This window comes from Lethenteron reissneri, unplaced genomic scaffold (assembly GCF_015708825.2).
Source record: "Lethenteron reissneri isolate LAM-NWPU_2019-01 unplaced genomic scaffold, ASM1570882v1 scaffold_1639, whole genome shotgun sequence".
NCBI lineage: Eukaryota > Metazoa > Chordata > Hyperoartia > Petromyzontiformes > Petromyzontidae > Lethenteron > Lethenteron reissneri.
In genome coordinates this window covers 1303951-1329807 of record NW_026891376.1, presented here as the reverse complement: position 1 = coordinate 1329807, position 25857 = coordinate 1303951, and the positions used below count along the sequence as shown (strand labels likewise).

At 49.7% G+C, this 25857-nt stretch overlaps 1 protein-coding gene across 10 annotated transcripts; it reads right to left on the bottom strand.

The window, feature by feature from the left end:
- Positions 1–5572: 5572 nt before the first annotated feature.
- On the bottom strand, positions 5573–25018 carry LOC133363033 (zinc finger protein OZF-like). Of its 10 annotated transcripts, XR_009757568.1 has the most exons (5): positions 23022–25018; positions 22491–22544; positions 22169–22256; positions 17845–19210; positions 5573–8771 (listed from the first exon to the last, which is right to left on the bottom strand). XR_009757568.1 is itself a non-coding variant. In XM_061582035.1 (4 exons), exon 4 carries the CDS (start codon positions 19198–19200, stop codon positions 17944–17946), a length of 1257 nt encoding a protein of 418 aa, XP_061438019.1. In that variant the 5' UTR covers positions 19201–19210; positions 22169–22256; positions 22491–22544; positions 22933–25018; the 3' UTR covers positions 17352–17943. The 10 variants fall into 10 exon arrangements, 9 of the variants coding, with proteins under 9 accessions (XP_061438019.1, XP_061438018.1, XP_061438020.1 ...); XM_061582035.1 differs by lacking the exon at positions 5573–8771 and having other exon boundaries at positions 17352–19210; positions 22933–25018; XM_061582034.1 differs by lacking the exon at positions 5573–8771 and having other exon boundaries at positions 17352–19210.
- Between the last annotated feature and the right edge of the window lie 839 nt (positions 25019–25857).

Sequence of the window (25857 nt, the reverse complement as noted above, 5' to 3'; positions counted from 1 at the left end):
GAAGAAGAAAACATTGCGTGGAGTGTTCGACGAAATGGCGGACGCGTACGAGCCACCGGATGACGCCCATCGCCGCTTCGTGCAGCGGCAACGCGCACCGGAGGAGTCGCCTGTAGCGTACAGGGGCGCCGTGCTGGAACTCGCGATGGCCGCTTACCCGGAGACGGAGCCTGACCTGCTGGAACCTCTCATCTTGGGGAAGATGTTAGAGTTATCCCGGGATCTGGGCATTCCTATGCCGGCGTGCGGTCACGAGAAACTCACGTCCCGGACCGCGGCCAAGTGTTTGGACGCCCAGTTCAATCTCCGCCGCTGGAAACAAGTCACGGCGTGGACGGGCGGTCCTGTCGTCGATGGGGGGGCCGTAGGGTGGGACCCTACAAAGGCCGTGTACGTGCCGGATGCGACCGGCCCAAAGGAGCTGTCGGCCGCCTCCACTCCGTGGCCGGCTCGAAGCGGGCCGGGGCCGCGGGCTCCGCCGCCGGCGCGGCCACGTCGGGACGGGGTGCCTGCTGCGCGCCGACCCGACGTCGACTGTTTCCGTTGCGGCCGTCGGGGCCACTATGCCAGGGACTGCTGGGCCCGGGTTCCGGGGCCGCCCCAGCAGGAGGCCTCGATCGCGGACGTCCCAAAGAAAGACCCTCCGGCACAGGCAAGTCGGTGCGCACCAGACACCCGGCAAGGCCTGACACCTCACTCATCGCCGTTGTTGTGCGACGCGGATGTTCTAAAATATGGGAGGCCAGTATCTGCGCCTTGTCGCTCGATAACGCAGTGGCGTAAGTTGGCTCGGCGGGTTGTCGCGGCCGCTACAGGTTCGTCCACTGTACCGGGGTCGATCCAAGGGGTGGACGTGCGTATTTTGGTGGATTCCGGGGCGTCCGCGACCATTATTTCGGATGTTATATTTCATCTTTTGAACATCCCACCGGGGGCCGTGAGGCCGGCTTACGCTTCCTGCATCGCTGCGAACGGGGGTAGTATGGGCATCGTGGGACAGGTGGACGCTAATATTTCTATCGGGGGGGTCTCGGCCTCGGGCGTTGTGTTAATTTCGAGGTCCCTGGCGGTTCCTTGCTTGTTGGGCACGGATTTTTTGGCTAAGATGCCCATTCTAATTAGAATCAATGAAAATTGCATTGAACTACCAGGGGGCCGCAAATTGGCGTTTTTACAGTCCACCTGGGGGCGACCGGCTCCGGTTGCCCAGGTGCAGGCGTTATCGGAAGTTTCAGTTGATATTCCACCTGGCTCGCAGATGCTCATTCCCCTACGATACCGGAAGCCGGTTCCGGGTCGGCAGGGTGCTTGTGGAATTTTGCTGTCGCCGTCCGCCGCTGTTACGGGCGGATTGGCACTGGTGGGGGCGCAAACCATTGTCCGTCCGGATCAGCGCCCGTTTTTGCAGGTGTTAAATGCGAGTTCTGAAAGCGTGTGTGTGCCGGCTGGTACCGTTGTGGCACACGCCACTACGGCGTTTACGGCTCAGAGTGACATTCCGGACGGGGGGCTGGTGGGTGGTGTTTCACACGACGGAGGGGTGGACGATCGTTGGATCGCCGAATTATGTGCGGAAAATTCGGCCCTTTCCGCTGAGCAGCGTTGTGCGATTCATAAATTATTAGCGAGCTATTCCGATGTGTTTAGCTCGGACGATTTGGACTTGGGACGCACCTCGCTGCTCTCTCATCACATCGAAACGGGGGACGCGGCCCCTATCCGCTTGAACTCGCGTCGGATGAGTCCGGCTGAGCGTGAGCACGTTCGAGGGGCAGTGGAAGACATGTTGAAAGCGGATATTATATCTCCGTCTAATAGCCCGTGGGGCGCGCCTGTTGTGTTGGTTAAAAAGAAAGATGGTAAATTACGATTTTGTGTGGATTTTCGGAAGTTAAATAAAGTATCGGTGGCAGATGCGTATCCCCTGCCGCGTATGGACGATTCTCTCGACGCCTTGTCAGGGGCTAAGTTTTTTTCAACGCTAGATCTCTCTTCGGGCTTCTGGCAGCTTCCCCTTGACGAGCCCTCGCGGGAAAAGACAGCGTTCCGTACGCCGCAGGGGTTGTTCCAATTTAACTGTCTGCCGATGGGGTTGAATGCAGCCCCTGCCACCTTTCAGAGATTGATGGAGTTGGTATTGACGGGGTTGCAGTGGGAGACATGTCTCATTTATTTAGATGATATTATTGTCTTCAGCCGCACATTTGATGAGCATTTATTGCGGTTGGAGGCCGTTTTTGCCAGAATGCGTTCTGCTAATTTGAAATTCAAGCCTAAGAAATGTCATCTACTGCAACGTTCCGTTCGATACTTGGGACATATTGTTAGTGCGGACGGGGTGGCCACGGATCCAGAGAAAACTGCGTGTGTCCGGGATTGGGCAACCCCCGCCACGGTGGGTGATGTGCGTCGGTTTTTGGGGTTCGCCTCATATTACCGGAGGTTTGTTCCGAATTTCGCTACTATCGCCAGGCCTTTGCATCTCCTTACTGGGAAGGGGCACAAATTTGTGTGGGGACCGCCGGAGGAGGCGGCGTTTCGGAGCCTGCGCGACCTACTGGCTACTGCGCCGACGTTGGATTATCCGGATTTTGACCATCCCTTCATTCTGGATACTGATGCGAGTGACACCGGGATTGGGGCGGTGTTGTCCCAGTCAAAAGGTGGTGTTGAGCGTGTGGTGGCGTACGGGAGTCGGGTTTTGTCTCCCGCGGAAACTCGTTACTGCGTCACTCGCAGGGAACTTTTGGCTATTGTGTATTTTCTCCGCCAATTTCGACCGTATCTGTACGGTCGGTCGTTTATTGTCCGAACGGACCATGCGGCCTTGCAGTACGCTCTTAAGATGGACCAGCCATCCGGACAATTGGCGAGATGGCTGGACACGTTGCAAGAATTCTCCTTCCAAATTCACCATCGGAAGGGTGTGCGTCACGCTAACGCGGACGCACTGTCCAGGTTGCCGCAACAATCCCCTTGTGCGTGTGCGTCGGGGACGCATAGGTGTGGACCGGCTCAGCCCCCCCCTCAGCCTGTCGCGCGGGCAGTGAATGTTCTCGAACCTCCGCTTACACCGGGACCGGTTGAAGGGGGACCGGCTGACGGGATTTTGCGTCTTCCAAGGTCTGTGTGGATTCGGGAGCAAATGTTGGACGATTCTTTGGTGTCGTTACGGAAACGAACGGAGAGGGCGGGTAAGGAAGTCGGTGCGGGTGGTAATTCGGAAACTGCTCCCCGAGATGGGTTACTGATGTGGAGGGAAGGGATACAGGAACACTGGCGTCTCGTTGTGCCTGCGTCATTGCGCTATGAGTTGATTAGATCCTTGCACTGTGACACACTTTTACACCTGGGGGTGCAGAAAACCCTATTGACGCTGCAGCGAGACTATTATTGGCACGGCATGACGACGGATGTCGTCGGTCACGTTCGCGCGTGTCCCGATTGTGCCCGCCGTAAGCCGCCTAAACATCCATATGTTCCGCCGATACAATCGATTAAAGTATCTCGGGTTAATGAGTTGGTGGCGTTAGATATTTTGGGACCCTTTCCGCCATCAGCTAAAGGGAATAAGTATTTACTGGTGGGGGTGGAGTACCTCTCTCGCTGGCCGATGGCCTGGCCCTTGCCTGACCAGTCAGCGGCGTCTATCACGGACGCCTTTCTATTTGGGTATGTAATGGACAAAGGGGCTCCGGAGAGGCTCCTTACGGATCAGGGACGTAACTTTTCGTCTAAATTGTTGGGGGAGGTGTGTGCGGCTCTTGGAACTAAAAAGATACGGACGTCCCCCTACCACCCGCAAACGGATGGTATGGTGGAACGGTTGAATCGGACTCTGTCCGCCATGCTGTGCCATACGGTCGGGGAAAACCAATCTGATTGGGATTTGCATATCCCTGGGGTGCTTTCGGCGTATCGCATGACGCCGCACGCGGCTACTGGATACTCGCCGTTTTTTCTTATGTACGGCCGTGAGAATGTGCCGCCGATTCATGACCAGTTGGGAACCGGTGCGAGGGGGCCTGTTAAGCCTCTTCCTGAGTATATTAAGGACAACGTTCGGCGTGTCGCTGAGGCGAGGGAAAATGCCCGCATGGCTACTGCCAAGGCTCAGGCCAGGAATGAGCGGTGTGCCCGACGTTCAAAGGGGGAGTGTCCCTGGAGAAAGGGGGACCTGGCCTGGCTTCATTGCCCACAGGTGCGGCCAGGTACATCTCCTAAATTACATCGACCTTGGCAGGGTCCGGTCCGCCTCATTGAGGTTCCCAACCCACAGTCGGCGCGTGTTCAGGTTGGTGCACGGCGTTGGTTCGTGCACACGTCCCGGTTGAAGCCATACATTGCCCCACGGCCGGATGCGTCATCTCCCGAAGTTGCCTTGCCGGGGTCTGTTGCTACCGACTCGCCCTTGCCTGTGTCTGCTGACCTTGCGAGAGCGCCTGTCGTACCCTTCACAGACAAGCCGGCCGTGACAGCGCAGGGAGGAGGACCTTCCGCTTGTGGGACGCCGACCGGAGCCGCAGAACCCACGGGACCTGCAGCTCTTCCTATCCCTCCGCGGACGCGAGTACGGGATGTTTCTGGACGCGAGCGGGACAGTGGCGGGCCTCCAATGGCGACGGAAGAACTTGCGCCCGTCGCCCCTAAAACCCTTCCACGTTCCCGCTCGGCGGGTGGGCCGCCGACCGTCCGGGACGGCCCGGCTACCCGTACTCGCTCGAAATCCCTCACGTTTCGTTAGATTGTGTTGTGTTGTGTTATTGTTATAATGTTCTTCAATGCTTCGTGTCTTTTTGCGTGTTGGCCCTTTACACCCGCATTGCTTTTCAGGTTGCAATTAAGCCGAGGTCGGCTGGATTTTCTTTAGGGGGGAGGGTGATGTAATGCGGTTGTAAACGGCCCTTCTGAGGTGCCGTCAGGGGGGGAGGAGTTAGGTCACGTGGGGGGGCAGAGGGGTTGAGTATAGAAGGAGGGGAACCGGAAGAGCAAGGGGAGTGACGGGGAACCAGGAACAGAGGAAGGCCACGAAGGGCGAAGCGGGGTGTGGCGAGATCGCCACGAACACGGGGGGAGCGAGGATCGGCACCGTTGGCCAGCGGTGACCGACCCGAAGCAGCGAGGAGGCTGCAGTCAGCAGCGGGGCTGCACAGAGAGGGTGGGCAGCGGGTCTGCATACAGTGACAGCCAGAGGGTCTGCACATAGGGGTAGCAGCAGGAGTCTGCATAGGGGTAGAAGCGAGTCTGCAGGGAGGAGGTTACAATAGATGAAGCAGAGAGTCAGAGGGGAGAGGAAGCTATAATAGCAGTGAATAGCCGGGGGCTACAAATACAGGAGTTATAACAGAGTGCCGTGTGGGTAAAGACGTGAACCTGAATAAAGACACGAAGACAGAAAGAAGTGTTCGAGTCCTTTTATTACACTATGTAAGCACAAAAATATGATCTACGGAGTCTTTTGTACTATAAACTGGACGCATCGTGTTAGGGGGGGGGGGGGGGAGAAAGAGGACATGACACTGAAGAAATATCCGCAGCGTGATGTGTGTATGTGTGGCCTGTAAAACGCGTAAAATGAAATGTCGCCCGTGAGCTGGAGCGAACGCGCAGCACTTGGTAGGGTCCGCCCCTCCCCCCACGCAATTGGCGTCACTTGGTACGGTCGATGTCGTGCAATAAGTAAATAATGAATAATAGAAACGGCACAAATGTGTTAATTAAACTACTTTAAAGTTTACGGATGGAAAAACGGAATAGCCTATTCCCACCGCGGGGCTTAGAGCGTGCCGCCCGGAAATTTTTTTTATACGTGAAGGCCACCGTCCGAGAGCCAAATCCCCCGAAAGCGCGAGCGAGCGGAGACTTTTATATATAAGAAAGAGAAAGATACGGTCGCCTAACCAATAGTCATTGTGCAATCAGCCAATTGAATGGTGAATTTAAGCTACCTCTACCGGGTTCATGTGTAAATTAAGGGTCTGATACTCGCCAGTGCCTCCCCAGCCATTGACCTCACCGCACGTCACTGGCAAAAACAGTCTACGTAATGAAAGGTCAATAGCACGCAGCATGGCTATTACAATAACGATCACCCCGATTGCAAAGTAGTGAAATGACATTTAGAACCTGATACACGTTTGTCCTATTTGCGATCATCAAGTAAAAAAGATGATAAGACATATAGACTGCAATGCTATAACAATGCACGCATATGCACAACAGTGCATATCCCGACACCGTATTCAACGTGCACAGATTCGTCACTTTAATTTAAAGCATTTATATCAACAATCATAATTATAACATTTAGCCAATCAAAATAGGGATAACATTGCGGCATTTAATTTTAAATCATGTTCACGGTTCTCACCTGCTCGCTCAACTTGAGTATAAGCGTTTTGCACTCCGCGCATCGGAAGGACCATGACGAAGCAAACGATACTATTTATTACGATTATAACTATGTAATTATTTTAATAATAGCAATAGTATTCATTTAATTGTTAGTCTTGCGCAAAAGAAGAGGGAACCACAGCTGCTGCTTCGGGGCCATGCCGAGTGGTGATATAAGCACGCCTTTCATTGGACAGAGGCTCCTCAACAACGGCAGCCGCTTTAATTGGACAAGATGTTTCCCCTCGTAGCTGGGCGTGACCATTCGTGATTTGAAATGATAGGGCAGAATGTACGAGTATTAATGGCAACAAATTCAGTGAAAATCACGAACAGGCACAGGATCGACGAGGCCTGAACGAGACTTTTTTAATGAAATCTTGAATTATCACACGAGACAAGTCTGTGCAAAAAACGTCAGCTCGTTAGGCTTCGTAGATCTGAAAATATTAAGCATCAAAGACTTGAAATAATATAACGGTTATTCAATAGTGGGCCAAGGTCTCCGATTGGAAAGAGGCCTCCAAAGTTATTGGTTGGGAGGCAAGCCTTTGAAGTGATTGGAGGGAAGGGTTTAAACGAGAAAAGCCTGGAAACAGAGTGGAACCCAGAGGCGATAGCTGAAGTTTTCTGCACAGACTCGTCTCGCGTGACAATTCAAGATTTATATTGTTTGGGTCTTTCGGTAAAGCCACGTAGATAGGTTCAAAGCAAATAATAATTAGGAAGAGGGGGTTAGCTTCTAAAGGTAAACTGTTTATAAAGGTTTAAAATGGGCATAGCCCAAATGTCAGCAGCCAATGTTAATGTAAGTGGTGGGCAGCGACCGCGACAGTTGTGGGTTTTTCCACCAATCATAGGGCTTGCCCAGTAAAAACTAGCATGATAATGTAAGATCGCCCTGAGGTGGCTATGCTAATGTGAGAGATTAGCATGTTAATGGCAGATCGCAAAGCAAAAACCTCGAGCTCGAGGAGCGAGGTGGCTGTGTTAGGGTGAGAAATTTAACCTGTTAATGTAAAATCAGTGAGCCGAAAATAACAAATAACATCAGGTGGTAGAATGGGAACATCACAGCTAGTTACGACTTAAACTGGTTGATAACTGATTGCTCAGTTTATACCCATCTTCTCGATTGAAATTGTGTCTGTGTCTATATATATGGATGGCTTCATGAACAAATCTTTGTTGATAGCCAGTGGGTTTACAAAGTACCTTCAAAGTACTTACATTAACATTCGCTGCTGACATTTGGGCTACATCCATTTCAAACCTTTATAAACATTTCACCTTTAAAAGCTAACCCCCTCTTCCTGATGACAAACGCTTGTGTTGCGATCGAAACGTCGTAGTTTTTTGTTATTTTTTATTTTCTTTGAACCTATCTACGTGACTTTACCGTAAGACCCAAAGAATATTAATTCCTGAAAGCAGTCACAAAAGCTTTAAGTCAACACCAAGTTAAATAAAAGTGTGTAAAGAGGCACTGCTACTACTTTGAAAATCAAGAATATTTCACAACTGCACTGCAATAAGATCGTAATTACTGAAAGTTCAACGATGGTTTGATTATATCTACAGCTGCATGCGTTCTTGTAGTGAGAGAAGCCTGTGATTAATATGAATGCTATGGAGCTTCATTGTGGCACGCTCCTGGTTAAAGGTCTTCCCAGACTCCATTTTAAACATTCAGGGCCCTCCTCCTCTGCTCTATCCAAAAAGGTCCATCTACACATCCACAAACTCCTGGAGGTCATCTTTCACCATCACAGTCTGAATCCTCCTGCTTCACGCTGCCTCCATCTACCTGGAGGTCGGGTCCTGAAACCAAATCTTTATCTTCACATTTCACCTTCACTTCTTCACATTTCACCTTCACTTCTTCACATTCCACCTTCAATCCTGGCCACGTTTCAAAGCTGAGAGTTTCTTAATTTTTTTGTTGCTTGAGAGATGGGTTCATTGTAGCATTTTTGCTTTCACTTGGTGCTTTCACCTTCCTTTCCTCGTGGATCTTATCATGCCTGTTTCGGACTGCTAACCGTGCAAATGCACCCCCACACACAGTACACTTGAATGGCTTTTCGCCCGTGTGTGTTCTCTGATTAATATGAAGAGATCCTGACTGTGTAAAGCCTTTTCCACACACGGTGCACTTGAAGGGATTTTCGCCTGTGTGTTTTCTGGTGTATTTTAAGATGTGATACCTGTTTAAATGCCTTCCCCACACAACATGGACTTGAAGGGGTTATTTCCTGTGTGTGTTCTCCGGTGAGACTTCAAGTGGTTAATGTGATCTGCACTGTAGGAACATTGGCTGCATTGGTGCCTTTTAGTAGCGGCCTTTGTTGAGTCTCTCTGTTCCATTTTGATTGATTCTGCAGATATACATTACAAACAATATATGCACACATTACACACTCAGTACAACTAGTAGTATGTATACACATTACACACTATATATATACACACAGCATAGACTTACATGCAGTACACCCAGCAGAACACAATATACACACATTATACACTCACACGCAGTAAACCCAGGAGCTATACATACACATTACACACAATATACACACATACATTACATGCATATTACACAAAATATACAAACAGGCATTAAACACTCAGACAGTACACCCAGCAGCTATCCATATTACACTCTATATACACACACACATTACACACCGACATGCAATACACTCAGCAGTGCTGGATTATCCTGGGAACAAAAATTGCATATGCTACGGGCCCCGCACTTTCAAGGTCCCCGCGCTAAATGCTTTCAAGCTATAAATTACGGTTCAGTGATTCTGCACTTGCTCTATTACTATAGTACTATACTGCCTTCAACTTTTATGAACAACTGGGTGTTTAAGGTTAGCGATTTGTCATATTATCTGGCAATATAGCCAATGAAAAAATACAATTACTTTACCATGCAATTCTAGATTTGAAGCTTTCGTGACTGCATACAGCTGTCGTGGCTGTGACGGTTCCACCTGAAGACGGAAGCTTGTGTTACCTCCGAAACGTCGTGATTTTTATTTTAATTTACTTTTATTAATTTTAATGTTTTTACCTACGTGACTTTACCGAAAAAACCTAAGAATATTTACCATGCAAGTTGAAATTTTGTGTTTTAATATTTGTTTTGTTTTTTATGGCCCCTTTATAAACATATGCTACAGGCCCCGCACTAGCTTAATCCGGCACTGACACCAAGCACTTCTAAGTAAACGTTACATTCATTACACACACATTACACACTCACACGCAACACACACATCAGATATACATACACATTACACTTAATATAAAAATACATATTACATTCATACGCAGTACACCCAGCAGAAAGATACACATCGCACGCAATACACAAAACTATTTTATTCACCAGGTAAAGGCCACTGAGCTATTTGCTATTTTTCAGAAGCGACTTGACCACAATTGATAGCTCAACGGAGTGGCTTATAATGTGGAAATGTGTAGAAGATAAATAATCTAAATGCATTTTTTTTACGTGGAGGAAAAAACTGGAGGACTCCGAGAAAGATCCACACGACCAAGGGCAGAATATGCAAACTCTAAATATACATGCGTCAGGGACGGGATCGAATGCATAACCTCCTTCATACTATAACATCTCGCCACATCACAAACAATAAACATGCATTTTACACTTACACACAGCACACCTAAACACAATATACACTCACATTAAATACATCTCACACAGTACTTACGCGTCACACTTCCCATCAAAGATCCTCCATAGTCTTTTACCAGGGCCAGGTTGTGACAATGCTGGGGGGCCCTAAACTATGTCAAGCTGAAGAGTAATGTCTGTATATGTGTCCATATCGAAATGAAAACAAACGCATTAAGTATGTTTTTCCAATCTCCTTTACTTTTCAAACGATTGAGTAATACGTGAAATTTAGCGTATTTGTTTTCGTATTTAGTGCGTCCCCTTTTGACAGGGTGATAGCCATCGGACTTCCTGTGCATCTTCAGGACGTCCAGATGCCCATTCCACTCCTGCCAATACCGTATTTGCACATCTTATATAGATGTATGTACAGCAGCAGCGCCTTAATCTAATGCGCTTTACAACCATTATACATCTTTAATTATCCTGGAGGAATCCATTGAGCTACAAAGCTATGTCCAGTCGGGGCGGGTCGCACAAGTTACAACACAAAAATACAGAAAAAGTAAGCAAGTGACTAAACCCAATGCATATAAGTAAATAAGAAATAACCGCAATGTTGATGAGCTGACCAGCACACCGCGGGTTAAAGTTACATTATTGTTGTCTCACGGGGGTCAAAAATTCCCATTGTTCATGCTCGGTCCGTTTTTGTTTCATATTTGAGATCAAAGGCTTGTATGTTTGTTCGAACTTTTTCGCACCGTACATAGGCAACCGTGCTAATCGTTTGTGATTGCACTCCGTGAAAACAAATCAACAAAAAATGCTCAACAAGATAACAGCAAACTAGAGCAGCAGGCCAGGCTTGCATTTGTAGGGGTGTCAGGGGAAGGATTCCCACCAATAGGAGGGTTAGTGGGAGGGGTAATCGAGGAGATATAAGGGGAGAACGGGCGGGAAGAGGGGGCTTTTTGGCGGGAACGAGATTGGGACGGCTGGGGACAGGTGTGGATGGGAGAAAAGGATTAAAAGACGAACCCCCTGCAACCTTGTGTCGGCTCTCCTTTACATCTGGTGGCAGCGGTGGTATCTACAATGGCTACGAAGAAGAATCCCCGCGGAAAAGAGCCAAGGGAAGAGGAAGCAGGGGCCGGGGATCCTTCCCATCCCGGGCAACAAGGGGGCCTGCTACCAGAAGCAGCAGCAGGGGGCCCAGACCTCATGGAGGACCGCATGGCCCGCGTGGAGAGGGCACTCCAGGAGCTACTGTGGAGGCTCCGTATGGGGGGCCTGCCGGCACCGGGACCCCCACTCCCACGCGTACTATGGGAGGAGGGGCCACGGGACCCAGAGGCTGACCAGCCAGCCGGGCAGGAGCCAAAACCAACCTCGTCATGCCAGCCGCCGCCGTTCCCGCCAAAACCCCCAGGGCTAAACACCCCTCACGGGGAACAGGTGGCAGGACGGGCACGTCGGCTGGGGCCCGTCGAGAAATTCGTGGCCGAGGGAGGAGATTGGGAGGCGTTTGTCTGCCGATTCGAGGCTGCCTTCCATGCTCTCAAAGAGGCACTGCGAGCGTTGCCATCCGTTCTGGACGACGATGCGCTCGCCTCTTACACCTCCCTTCCCTAGCACAGCAAAACCACGCTACAGGTGGCCTACGAGGCTTTGGGGGAGATCTACTGTCCAGCTGAAGGCGCCTTTAAACGATTCCAGGACCGCCAGCGAGGGGCTAGAGAATCCCCTTTAGCCTACAGGGGTGCGCTGCTCATGTTGGCGAGGAGGGCTTTCTCTCGCCTGGCTGAGAAAGCGCTCGAGGACCTCGTGGTCGAGCACCTCATCGCCTACGCTTGCCGCGCTGGTGTTGTAATGCCCGTGGTGATGCCGGGGGAACGCACCTCGCTGTGGGCTGCCCGGACCCTCCAAGCCCACGAACAGGTCATGGGCCGGGCGCTACCCATGGGCCAGGTTGCTGGCGCAGCGGGGGAACAGCCGAGCCGTTGCCGCGGCGCTACTGGGACCAGCGGTACCAACCGCCGAACCTGCACCGTCGCCGCAGGCTGCCTGTGGGGCAGCTGGGAACGGACCCCTGACGTCTGAGCCGGAGCCATCGCTGCGGGAGATGTACGCGGCATATCCGGGGGCTGGCGGAGCAGAGAGACCAGGGGCGCGACCAGCCGCCGTGCCGCTGGCAGCCGCCTCGACAACACCGCGCCGAGCCACCCCGACGGAACGCCCCGTGGGTCTGCCACCATTGTGGTCGAGAGGGGCATGTGGTGAGGGGGTGCCACACGGAGCCGGAGGCCGCCAACGCCACCTGGAACCTGCCGGGGCCGAACGCCGACAGGAACCAGGCGAGTGAAGCCATCCCGCCTGGCCTCTCGGTTGGGCCGAAAAAATACACTCCCGATGCCGCGACCTTACCGGGAGCCTCCTCGGGGTGGGCGCCGTCGGGTGTCGGGCCCCGGGCCCCGCTGTCCTGGTCGGGGGATCGCACCGGGGCCGGGGATTGCACCGGGACTGGGGACCGCGCCGGGGCTAGGGACTGGGCCAGAGATCGCGTCGCGGACTGCAATCGCGTCGCGACCGGAAGTGGCGTCGCGACCGGAAGTGGCGTCGCGAACGGACGTGACGTCGCGGCCGGAAGTGGTGTCGCGGACCTTGCCGGGGATCGCGCCGGGGCCGGGGACCGCGCCGGGGATCGCGCCGGGTCCGGGGACCGCGCCGGGACCGGAAGTGACGTCGCGGCAGGACGTGGTGTCGCGGCCGGAAATGGCGTCGCGGGCAGACGTGACGTCATGGCCGGAATCGACGTCACGGAGGGAAGTGGCGTCGCGGACCGGCGGGGTTTCGCGGGCGGACATGACATCACGACCGGAAGTGACGTCACTAGTTACCTGCGACGCCGGCGAGTCACCAGGGGCAACAGCCCTGGGGCTGGGGCAGCACATCCGATTGCCGGTGTGTCGTGGAGCAGTTCCACGCACCGCCTCACCATCGCTTTGCGACGGAGCGAGACAGGACCAGGGGGACCACACCATGAAGGGGGACCATACCCCCGTGACAAAGGAAGGGGAGAAGGGATGGGCTCACGGGAAGGTCCACCCCACAATCCCCACCTCCCACAAGGGGGCCCATCCTACGTCACCAAGAGGGGGCAATTTGCACCACATGGAGAGCCCAGCCCGCACCCCAGGGGGGAGCCCATACCATGTACCAAGGGCGCATTCACCCTGCTGCGACACACTCCAAAGGGGGGAACTCTATCTTCGGTCCATTCACATACATCTCCACCATCATCACCGCCAAAGTCACCGCCATCATCATCATCCCTACCCGGGCCAAGGTCGCCAACCACCACTCGCCGACCGGCAGGAGGTTCGGTGCCCTGTGTTCCCTTGTCACCTACAGCACCCCATGTGAGGCCTGACGGAGCGGCGGCACGACCGGGGGCCGCGGGGGCCCGAGAGACAGCGGCACCTGGCAAGGCGACACCGGCGCCACCGAACCAGGGACTGCAAGGAGAGGGCCTTCGAAGGAGGGGGCCGCCACGGTCATCTGCTGCCTGTGGATGTCTGGGCTGTTACGGGACGCTGGCTGGAGACCCGGGCAGGCCGTTCAATTGATTTTTTTGCGTTATATTGCATTGTATGGTTGTGGGGGGGTTAAGGGCGGTCTTCACTGTCAGTGGGGGGAGGCATGGGGAGACTTAAATGGTCCATGGGGGATGCAGAACCGAGGACGTTTTTTTTTTTCTCCGGGGGGGGGGGGGGGGGGGGTAATGTAGGGGTGTCAGGGGAAGTATTCCCACCAATAGGAGGGTTAGTGGGAGGGGTAATCGAGGAGATATAAGGGGAGAACGGGCGGCAAGAGGGGGCCTCTTGGCGGGAACGAGATTGGGACGGCTGGGGACAGGTGTGGATGGGAGAAAAGGATTAAAAGACGAACCCCCTGCAACCTTGTGTCGGCTCTCCTTTACGCATTGACTATGCCCAACAATTTAAGGTGCTTATTTCACAACCTGGAAATCGATTCGACAGATAATTGATATCCGTACGAAAGATAATAATGCATGTCTTTCCTGGGTAAACAACAACAAAAACCAGCTACCACCACGATGCAAACATCTCACCTCGAATTCAAGTGAGAGGTGAGTAGAGCCAGTTGACTCTTTGACCCACTTCCTGGTTCAGGTGTATCGTGACATCACATGGTGGCACATGGGTGGGGCGGGAGGGCCCTGTGACGTCATGAGCGGGGAAAATAGGAGAGTGGGGGATGGTGGAGTGAGGGGGTGTTCATGATGGTGGGCAGGCCCGGGTAAAGCTACGTAGCTCGGAGTCAGAGCCATTCCCTGTTCACCTTGGGGTGCGACAGGGGTAGCATCTGGCTGCACTAGGAGGCTGATCGATGCCCGGGTGCGGTTGAAGGATGGTTTCCTATTGGTAAACCATGTTACGTATGCTGATGATCTGGTGATTGTTGCTCACTCAGAGAAAGGAGTTGAGGTGCTGCTCCTGAACCTGGAGCGTGCTACTAACAGGTGGGGCCTTACCACTAGCCCCACCAAATATAAGCACCTGCGTGGGTATTTTGTGTCATATAATACTTCACCACCTCAACTCCCCATTCGTGATGGGTCAATTGTTTAGAGAGTGGATAGGTTCCCATACTTGGGCAGTGTGCTTCTGACCAGCTTCAGTTTGACAGCAGAGGTCTCACTCCGAATCAGTCGGGCAGCATTATTTTTTCATAGGCTGCGTAACACTGCGTGGAAGGTACCTGGTCTGTCGCTCCACACAAAGCTTTGGGTCTTCTCGACCAGTCATACCCTCCCTTCTCGATGCATGCTAAACGTGGACCCCCCCAATGTAACTTCTGCAAACCTTCAGGCTGGTCTAACTAGGATCCATCCTAGGTTTAACCAGGCTGGAAGATCTGAACAGTCCCATCGGTGAGCTCCTTCGACAGGCAAGGGCTGCATTGGATGGGTCATATATCTTGCATGTTCTAACAGCTTTTGTTTGGCTGGATAGAGGGGGCTAAACGGGTATGGCACGGGCTGGAGAAGCGATGGACTGATGCTGTACAGGATGTGGAGCTAAGTGGACTTGCCGAAGACAGGTACCAGTAGTCAAGATCGGTCTCTGTGGAGGAGGCTCGTGAAGGACGCGACTGGGTAGTTGGAGGCAGTCGCCCTCCAACGACAGTGACGTTCACACAAAAAGCAGAGCGCTGGGCAGCTAAAACACAGCAAGTTGGCACAATACGTGGCAAATGTGATTTGTAAATTTGATTCTTAAAAATGTATCGATAGTTACATTTTCATGTGTAATTTTATTGAGGGACTGTGTATTGTCTTGGTTTGGTCTGGGACTGTTTTTGTTTTACTGCCTTTTCCCAAGCTTGGGAATTTAAGTACTAATGTAATTTGAACGTATATACTTAATTTGTTGAAGGAGCACCACAGTGATGAGATGTTATCTTCCTCGCCTGATATGCAGGTCGTGAGTTTGATCCCGACTCCTGTATATTTGGAGTTTGCAGGTTCTCCCCATCGTCGCACGGATTTTTTTTTCACCGGGTCTTCCGGTTTTTCTCTCCACATTTAGAAACACGCATTTAGATTATTTTACTCCACATATATTTCCACATAAGCCACTTTGTTGAGCTATCATTTGTAGCCAGGTCGCTTGTGGAAAGAAACGAATAGTGCAGTGGGCTTTACCTGGTAAGATAAATTCTAGATTTGAAGCTTTCGTGACTGCAAGGATTCATACTCTCAGGTTTTTTCGGTAAAGTCACGTAGGTAAAAAATAAAATTTAAAGTTAATAAAATAATGGAGATAAAATAAAATAATAAATCACGACGTTTCGGAGGCAACACAAGTCTCCGTCATCAGGTGGGACTGTCACAGATAAAATTACATTTATTAACTTTTAATTTTATTTTTTACCTACGTGACTTTACCAAAAAAACCTGAGAGTATGGTAAGATAAAGTTTAATTCATTTAAATATTTTTTTAAGTGATTTGTTTACCTTTCCTATACTTTGCATGCAAGAAAAAGTTACAAGTATAAACTGAACTTTAAAACATGCGTGTTCAGTACAGCTGTGTATGCCTGCGAGACTTGAACATTAAAAAAGTTAGATATAAGATATTGGCACTAGAAATGTATTGCTATAGTAGGATACTACATCTAAGCTGGACCCAAAGAGTGACTAACATAGAAGAAAAAGGTTGCACATAAAAGACCTGATGCAGGCAGTGATGAGAAATAAACTGGCACTATTTAGACACATCTGTAGGATGAACAACAAGTGTATTGTTCGGAATAAATTAAAGGAACATGAAAGAGAGGAAGACCTAACAGAATGGCTTGACACAAGAGATTGGTGCCATAAAGATGTGCACTACTTGAGCATATTGGCACAAGAGAGGTAAGTGGAAACAAATGACGAAATGTGCAGTGGCCACTTACGGGCTATCTGCTAATGCAGGGGTGGGGAACCTTTTTTCTGCCAAGGGTCATTTGGATATTTATAAAATAATTCGCGGGCTATACAAAATTATCAACTTAAAAATTAGCCTGTTATATTTCGTCAAACATTTAATTAACTCACCCCTAATGTGATGGCTGGAACTGCTTCTCTTTGGTGAGGCGTGTGATGTTCGCTGGTATTGATGATGTTGCTACTCACAACTGCTTTTCGAGGTTTGCTCCTAAATTTATTGAATTTCGAGTCCTGCCTGCGGTTGCCTTGGCAGGGCCAGACCAAATGGTTTCGCGAGCCTTATACGGCCCACGGGCCGGACGTTCCCCACCCCTGTGCTAATGAATTGTGATGATGCTAGTTTGCACTCCTATTGTGTTTTTGTATTATTTGTTGTAACAGTCTGAGCCGGCCCTACTTAACATCTGCAAAAAAGAGCTTTATAGCTCATCGAATTCATCCATTATATGAATACATATTTTGATTTTGATCTGCCAGTCATTGCAATCAACCCATGGCACCTGGGTCTGCCCAGTGACCTTCTGCCAGAGCCTTCAACATTTCTCGTGGCCTCACATTTCACTTCGACTGGCACAAGCGCCTTGGTGACATCACCGCCACTTAGTGGTGAACGGCGGTTGTTGTGAATGTTTGTATTGTGTGCGCACTGTATATGTATGTTACGTGTATGATTTGTGCGTGTGGTGGATGTGTATATTGTGTCGAGTATGCCGTGTGTGTGAAGTTAAAGAAGTCTGAAAAATAAATGTTTAAAAGATGAGGGAGCATTGCAGACAGGCAAAGCCACATATGACAACCAATTTAATGGTAATGTTCAACAGTTAACAGAAAATTAAGTGTCATGCATAACAATCAAATTATACTTCTAAATTACGAAAAATAAACCCTACTTCTTTGCAAATCGACTATTGCATTACACTGAAATTACATATTTACTGAAAGCTTTCACTGTTTGGATTACACCTACAGTTGCATGCATTCTTGTAGGGAGAGAAGCCTGTGAATAACGTGAACACGATGGAGCTTCTCTGGGTCACGCTCTTGGTGAGAGATCTTAATCCCACTTCACACATCCAGGGCGCTCCTATTGTTTTTTCCGTAAAGCCCATCCACACCTCCACATCCACAAACTCCTGGGGGTCATCTCTCCCTCACAGGCCGAATCCTCCTGGTTCATGCTGCCTCCATCCACGGGTCCTAGAGCCGAATATTCATCTTCCCATTCCACATCACTCCTGACCACGTTGTAAGGGGGGGGGGGGGGGAATTTACCTGTAGTTCCTTTGGTTCATTGCTGCACTTTGATTTTCTCTAGCCTTCGTGTGGATCTGCCCATGACTGTTTCGGCATTCTGACCGTATAAATGACTTCTCACCAGTGTGTGTTCTGCTCATGCTTCATGCTGCCGCCATCAAACTGGAGGTCAGGTCCTGGAATCCAATCTTCATCTTCACATTTCACCTTCACTTCTTCACATTCCACCTTCACTCCTGGCCACATTGCAAAGGGGGGATATTGTTCTGGTTCCTGTTTAATAAGAGATGGGGTCACTGCAGCACTTCGACTCTCACTTGTGGATTTGCCATTCCAGTCTGTGTGGGTCTTCTCTTGACTGTTTTGGACTTCTGACCTTGTAAACGCATCCCCAGGCACATTGCACGTCAAAGGCATTTCGCCTGTGTGCATTTTCTGATGTCTGTTAAGATGTGATGAACGTGAAAATGACTTCTCACACACTGTGCACTTGAAGGGCTTTTCAGCGAAGTGTGTTTTCTGATGTCTGTTAAGATGTGATGACCGTGTAAATGTATTCCCACACAGAGTGCACTTGAACGGCCTTTCACCTGTGTGTTTACTCTGGTGAATATGTAAATCTTCTGACTGTGTAAAAGCCTTCCCACACACAGTGCACTTAAAGGGCATCTCTACTGTGTGTGTTCTCTGGTGAATATGAAAAGATCCTGCATGTGAAAATCCCTTCCCACATACAGTGCAAAAGAAGGGCTTTTTACCAGTGTGTGTTTTCTGATGTGTCTCAAGATGCGATGACCGTGTAAACGCATTCCCACACACTGTGCACTTGAAGGGCTTCTCGCCGGTGTGTGTTTTCTGATGTCTGTCAAGATGTGATGACCGTGGAAATTCCTTCCCACAAACAGTGCACTTGAAGAGCTTCTCTCCAGTGTGCGTTCTTTGGTGAATACGCAGAGATCTTGAATCTTTAAATGCCTTCTCACACACTGTGCATATGAAAGGTTTTTCATGAGTGTGTGTTTTCTGATGTGTGTCAAGATGTGATGACCGTGAAAATGCATTCCCACATACAGTGCACTTGAACGGCTTCTCGCCAGTGTGTGTTTTCATATGTCTGTCAAGATCTCCTGACCGTGTAAATGCTTTCCCACACACAGTGCACTTGAAGGGCTTTTCACCAGTGTGTGTTCTCTGGTGAATACGCAGAGATCGTGCATCTTTAAATGCCTTCCCACACACAGTGCACTTGAAGGGCTTCTCGCCAGTATGTGTTCTCTGATGTTTCTTCAAATTGCCCATCTGATCCGTGCTGTATGAACAAAGGGCGCATTGGTGCCTTTTAATTCCAGGCTGTGTCGAGTGTCTCTGCTCCATGTGATTGATTCTGTAGATATATATTAAACACAATATAAATAAAGTTTACTACCTGTAAAAACTCGTTTTCATTGATGAACAAAAGGGTGGCATAGATTAAATTGCTGAACCCAAACAACTACTTGCAAACTACACCGATGTGTGTAAGGATGAAGAATTAAAACCAGTATATATGGGATGACCCAAAAATACAGGTGTTAAGATATTAAAACACCAAACAGACATCCATTATTGCAAGACATCGAGTCTGCATCACCCACACATCATGTTTGTGGCAAAGCATGCAAACCAAATATGCTTTGAAAATTATGTACGCATTATCCTTGGAACTGGTTGGCCTACCCCAGAGCTACAGCCTTCGTTCTGGCCTTGCCTCACCAGTGTTAGAACAAAGAACAATGCCACAAAAGGTGAGCAATACAGGACAATGCAAATACCAAAGCATTAATAGATCGGGTTGAGCAGTTATATCTCGATAGAATGTTAATGGAAGTCAGTTTGAACATTTGTTAAACTAAATTAAATACAGTAATCCCTCGCCACTTCGCGGTTCAAGTTTCGCGGCCTCAGTGCATCGCGGATTTTTCAAAAATATTCATCGAAAAATAAAAATAAAAAAATACCGCCATATCGGCAGCCGTATTGCGGAAAGCAGCGTTGTTTCATCGTGATGCGCGAGAGAAACGGTTTCCCAGGATGCCAAACAAAGAGAGAAACTCTCTCAGAGGCTTTGTACATACTGTACCCACGGGCACTCAGACAAGGCACGTGATTGGTTCCCGGCGCGAGATCGACGAATGAGAGCACGAGTGGATGTACAGTTTCCCGTGAGCTGATTGGCTGCGCATCATAATACGTATCGTATGAGAGAGTGAATGTATAATATTAAGGTTTAATAATTAAATAGATTTAAGTAAAATATGTGAGTGAGTGAATGTATAATATTAAGGTTTTATAATTAAATAGATTTAAGTAAAATATATATATATATAAAGTATAAATATACATATTTTAAACATTCTGGTACCCACACCCACATATACGGAAATTCCTAGGGGGGCCAATCCTACTTCGCGGATTTTCACCTATCGCGAGGGGTTCCGGTCCCCATTAACCGCGATAAACGAGGGATCACTGTAACCCTAGATATCTGATTTGTTACGCGTTTTAATACGTGATTAGTTTAACACATAGGCTTTTGCGACCATAATTCATAAGGTTTTTGGGTTAGATCGCGTGAGTATAAATGTGTCGTAACCCTCTACCACCCGATACAGCCAATTAGTAAGGGATTTGTCACGTAAACAAAATAACAAATAGTTACTACTTGAGCCCACCGGTGTGTTGGAGAGTAAATACACAACATTTACAATTTGAGTACGACGTTTCGCTGGTAATTACATCCAGTTAAGATGAAAATAACCCTGTATAATTCGTTAAAATAAAGATTGTGTGCTTACTTTTCGTATACCCTTTATTTATGTTTTTATTACTCTAAAAATACGTAATTGGGAAACATATTAATCGTTGATCCTGTACTGTACTACAAAAAGTTGCAGGGCTCTTTGGCATAGCACGAGTTCCCACACCGATTAGGTACGTACAGTGTGAAAAAAGTTCAACATACATTATCCAAATAAGGCCAGTGTTATTTACAAATGTTAGTTGTTTTGCATGTGCTTGTTGTACAACCACTGCCAACGGGACCTCACCAAACAATCCACTGAAACTGGCATTGGCCAAACATGACATTGTAAAAAAAAAACTGGATTTGCAAATGACTCAACTGGTTCGGATTACTGCAAAACACCGTCACCTCTACCGCGAAAGCTGGCAGAACACTGCTGGACTAGTCTTGAGACTGACCGAGGTCAAGTAATCAGACAGACGAAGACAAGTTTAACACATAGGCTTCGCGACCAATATTCATAATTAAATAAAGGATTTAGTTTTAGATCGCGTAAGTATAAATGTGTCGAAACCTTTCACCACCCGACATGGCCAATCAGTAAGGTATTTGTCACGTAAACAAAACGCCAAATACTTACTACTTCAGCCCACCGGTGTGTTGAAGAGTGAATCCATAACATTTACAATCCGAGTACATTTCAGATCGGGCCGATTTGCCAGATGCTGGATGTAATTACCTGCGAAACGTCGTACTCAGATTGTAAATATTGTGGATGCACGTTTTTACACACCGGTGGGCTGAAGTAGTAACTATTTGGCGTTACTGATTGGCCGTTTCGGGTGGTGGAGGGTTTCGACACATTTACACTTACGCGATTTAACCCAAAAACCTTTATTATGAGATGAAGGCAAATTACACGAGAATCACCAAAGACGATAACAGCAGCAGTAAGGGCTGCAGGCCAGCCTTGCGTGGGGTAGGCGCCACATTGTAAATGTTTCAGTTTTTTTAGTTTTGCTCCGTTGCCCCAAGCTTGCATTTTGGTGTTGAAAAATCGGTGGGAATTTATGTGCGTACGTCGATACAATTTGTACTGTATACTTTTTAACACGTAGGCTTTCGCGACCGATATTATCCGTAAGTTTTTTTGTTATTTGGGTTAGATCGCGTAAATATTTGCGTATATACATGTTGTGGCTTGGCTCTCCAACACACCGGTGTGCCGTACTAGTGACGAATTGTCCACGTTCTGTTTACGTGACAACCCTTACAAAATTTCGATTTAAAGCTTTCGTGACTGCAGGGATTCATCTTCTTGGTTCTTTCGGTAAAGTCACGTAGAATGGAAACAATAAAAATAATAAAATAAAACAATAAAATAATTCTCACGACGTTTCGGCCACAACGCAAGCAGCCGTCATCAGGTGAAGACCAGGCCTGTGTCGGGTGGTGGTGGGTTTTAACGACACATTTATATACTTACGCGATCTAACCCCCCCCCCCAAAAAAAAAAAAACTATATACATTATTTACATTAATTTATCATGACTCGCTTACCTTTGTCTCTATTGTGGCACCATATGGTTGTCTGTATTGTTTGTTGTTGATGGAAACTTGCTGGACCCCCTCAGTCACAACTGGACATCTGTGAAAAAGAGCGTGATAGCCCATCAGATGTCCTCCTCCTGCGGTTCTAAAATACCGCTCATTATTCCGTTGTATCACAACCAGTCCGCAGTGCAAACTGTACGCGAAAGCAATGAGGCACAGAGAGAGATCAGAACAACAAAACACACACAAGGAGTCCGTCACGTAAATCAAAGTTACATAGACACCGGCGCGATTGTGCCGTGGGACGAGGTTTGCGTTGTGGGCTGACCAGAGCGGAATGCGCGGAGTCTCTCCTCGGCGAGGTGCAGCACACAGAGGGGGCCTGAGGACAAACGAAAACGAGAATTAAAAAATAATCAGCCGAGAGGCATCAGTCCCAGGGCCCGCGCGGCTCGGCCCCCCTCCGCCTTGTAATGTTACAACCTGCACATCGATTCCCACAGCTGCTATATATATTCTCTCCATTGATATGCACAGACAGAGAAGGCATAGGGCGAGGCTTTGCGCCTGGGTAAACAACAACAACAGCAGCAGCTGTAGCAGTGGTGGTGATCTCACGAGACACATCAGTAGCTGTAGTAGTAGCAGCTGTAGTAGTGGTGGTGATCTCACACGGGAGACATCAGCAGCTGTAGTAGTAGTAGCTGTAGTATCAGCTGTAGTAGCTGTAGTAGTAGTAGCTGTAGTAGTGGTGGTGGTGGTGAGCTCACACAAGATACAATAGCAGCTGTAGTAGTAGCTGTAGTAGCAGTAGCTGTAGTAGTAGCAGTAGCTGTAGTAGTGGTGGTGGTGATCTCACACGAGAGACATCAGCAGCTGTAGTAGTAGCTGTAATAGTAGTAGCTGTAGTAGTGATGGTGATCTCACACGGGAGACATCAGCAGCTGTAGTAATAGTAGTAGCAGCTGTAGTAGCTGTAGTAGTAGTAGCAGTAGTAGCTGTGGTGGTGGTGATCTCACACTAAAAGACATCAGCAGCTGTAGTAGTAGTAGCAATAGCTGTAGTAGTAGTAGTAGCAGTAGTAGCTGTGGTGGTGATCTCACACGAGAGACATCAGCAGCTGTAGTAGTAGCAGCTGTAGTAGTAGCTGCTGTAGTAGCAGTAGTAGTAGCAGTAGATGTAGTAGTAGCAGTAGCTGTAGTAGTGGTGGTGATCTCACACGAGATACATCAGCAGCTGTAGTAGTAGCTGTGGTAGTAGCTGTAGTAGCTGTGGTGGTGATCTCACACGAGAGATATCAGCAGCTGTAGTAGTAGCTGTAGTAGTAGTAGCTGTAGTAGCTGTGGTGGTGGTGATCTCACACGAGAGACATCAGCAGCTGTAGTAGTAGCTGTAGTAGTAGCTGTAGTAGCTGTGGTGGTGGTGATCTCACACGAGAGACATCAGCAGCTGTAGCAGTAGCTGTAGTAGTAGTAGCTGTAGTAGTAGCTGTGGTGGTGGTGATCTCACACGAGAGACATCAGCAGCTGTAGTAGTAGCTGTAGTAGTAGTAGCTGTAGTAGCTGTGGTGGTGATCTCACACGAGAGACATCAGCAGCTGTAGTAGCAGTAGCTGTAGTAGCTGTGGTGGTGGTGATCTCACACGAGAGACATCAGCAGCTGTAGTAGCAGTAGCTGTAGTAGCTGTGTGGTGGTGATCTCACACAAGAGACATCAGCAGCTGTAGTAGTAGCTGTAGTAGTAGTAGCTGTAGTAGCTGTGGTGGTGATCTCACACGAGAGATATCAGCAGCTGTAGTAGCAGCTGTAGTAGTAGTAGCTGTAGTAGCTGTGGTGGAGGTGATCTCACACGAGAGACATCAGCAGCTGTAGTAGTAGCTGTAGTAGTAGTAGCAGTAGTAGCTCTGGTGGTGGTGATCTCACACAAGAGACGTGAGCAGCTGTAGTAGTAGCTGTAGTAGTAGTAGCAGTAGCTGTAGTAGTAGTAGCAGTAGTAGCTGTGGTGGTGGTGATCTCACACGAGAGACATCAGCAGCTGTAGTAGTAGCAGTAGCTGTAGTAGTAGCTGTAGTAGTAGTGGTGATCTCACACGAGAGACATCAGCAGCTGTAGTAGTAGCTGTAGTAGTAGTGGTGGTGATCTCACACGAGAGACATCAGCAGCTGTAGTAGCAGTAGCTGTAGTAGTAGTGGTGGTGATCTCACACGAGACATCAGCAGCTGTAGTAGTAGCTGTAGTAGTAGCTGTAGTAGCAGCTGTAGTAGTAGTAGTAGCTGTAGTAGTAGCAGTAGCTGTAGTAGCAGCTGTAGTAGCTGTAGTAGCAGCTGTAGTAGTAGTAGCTGTAGTAGTAGTAGCAGCTGTAGTAGTAGCTGTAGTAGTAGCAGCTGTAGCAGCTGTAGCAGCTGTAGTAGTAGCAGTAGCTGTAGTAGTAGTGGTGGTGATCTCACACGAGAGACATCAGCAGCTGTAGTAGTAGTAGCTGTAGTAGCTGTGGTGGTGGTGACCTCACACGAGAGACATCAGCAGCTGTAGTAGTAGCTGTAGTAGTAGTAGCTGCAGTAGTAGCAGTAGCTGTAGTAGTAGCAGCAGCTGTAGTAGTAGTAGCTATAGTAGCTGTGGTGGTGACCTCACACGAGAGACATCAGCAGCTGTAGTAGTAGCTGTAGTAGTAGTAGCTGCAGTAGTAGCAGTAGCTGTAGTAGTAGCAGCAGTAGTAGCAGCTGTAGTAGTAGCAGTAGCTGTAGTAGTAGCTGTAGTAGTAGTAGCAGTAGCAGCAGCTGTAGCAGTAGTAGTAGCTGTAGTAGCAGCTGTAGCAGCAGCTGTAGTAGTAGTAGCTGTAGCAGCTGTAGTAGTAGCAGAGACGTCAGAGCGAGCGTCAGAGCCCCGGACGCGAGGAGCGTCTCGCGCCGATGACGTCACGGGGAGGCGCGTGCCCCAGAGACGGCGGGGTGGGAGGGGTGAGTTGGGGGGGGTCGGTGGGGGGGTGGGTGGGGTGTGAGTGGGGGGGTGATTTGGGGGGGGTCAGTGGGGGGGTGTGAGTGTGGGGGGTGTGAGGGGGGGTGAGTGGGGGGGTGTGAGTGGGGGGGTGGGTGGGGTGTGAGTGGGGGGGGTGAGTAGGGGCTGGGGGTGGGGTGTGAGTGGGGGGGGGTGTGAGTGGGGGGGGTGTGAGTAGGGGGTCTGGGTGGGGTGTGAGTGGGGGGGGTGGGGTGTGAGTGGGGGGGGGTGAGTAGGGGCTGGGTGTGGGGTGTGAGTGGGGGGGGGTGTGAGTGGGGGGGGGTGTGAGTAGGGGGTCTGGGTGGGGTGTGAGTGGGGGGGTGTGAGTGGGGGGGGGGGGTGTGAGTAGGGGGTCTGGGTGGGGTGTGTGAGTGGGGAGGGGGTGTGAGTGGGGGGGGGTGTGAGTAGGGGGTCTGGGTGGGGTGTGAGTGGGGGGGTGTGAGTGGGGGGGGGGGGTGTGAGTAGGGGGTCTGGGTGGGGTGTGTGAGTGGGGGGGGGGTGTGAGTGGGGGGGGGTGTGAGTAGGGGGTCTGGGTGGGGTGTGAGTGGGGGGGTGTGAGTGGGGGGGGTGTGAGTAGGGGGTCTGGGTGGGGTGTGTGAGTGGGGGGGTGTGAGTAGGGGGTCTGGGTGGGGTGTGAGTGGGGGGTGTGAGGGGGGGGGGGTGGGGGGGTGTGAGGGGGGGGGTGTGGGTGGGGTGTGAGTG

What these genes read in the sequence shown, in the direction of transcription:
- LOC133363033 (XM_061582035.1), bottom strand. Translation starts at nt 19,200, where the DNA reads ATGGAGCAGAGACACTCGACACAGCCTGGAATTAAAAGGCACCAATGC.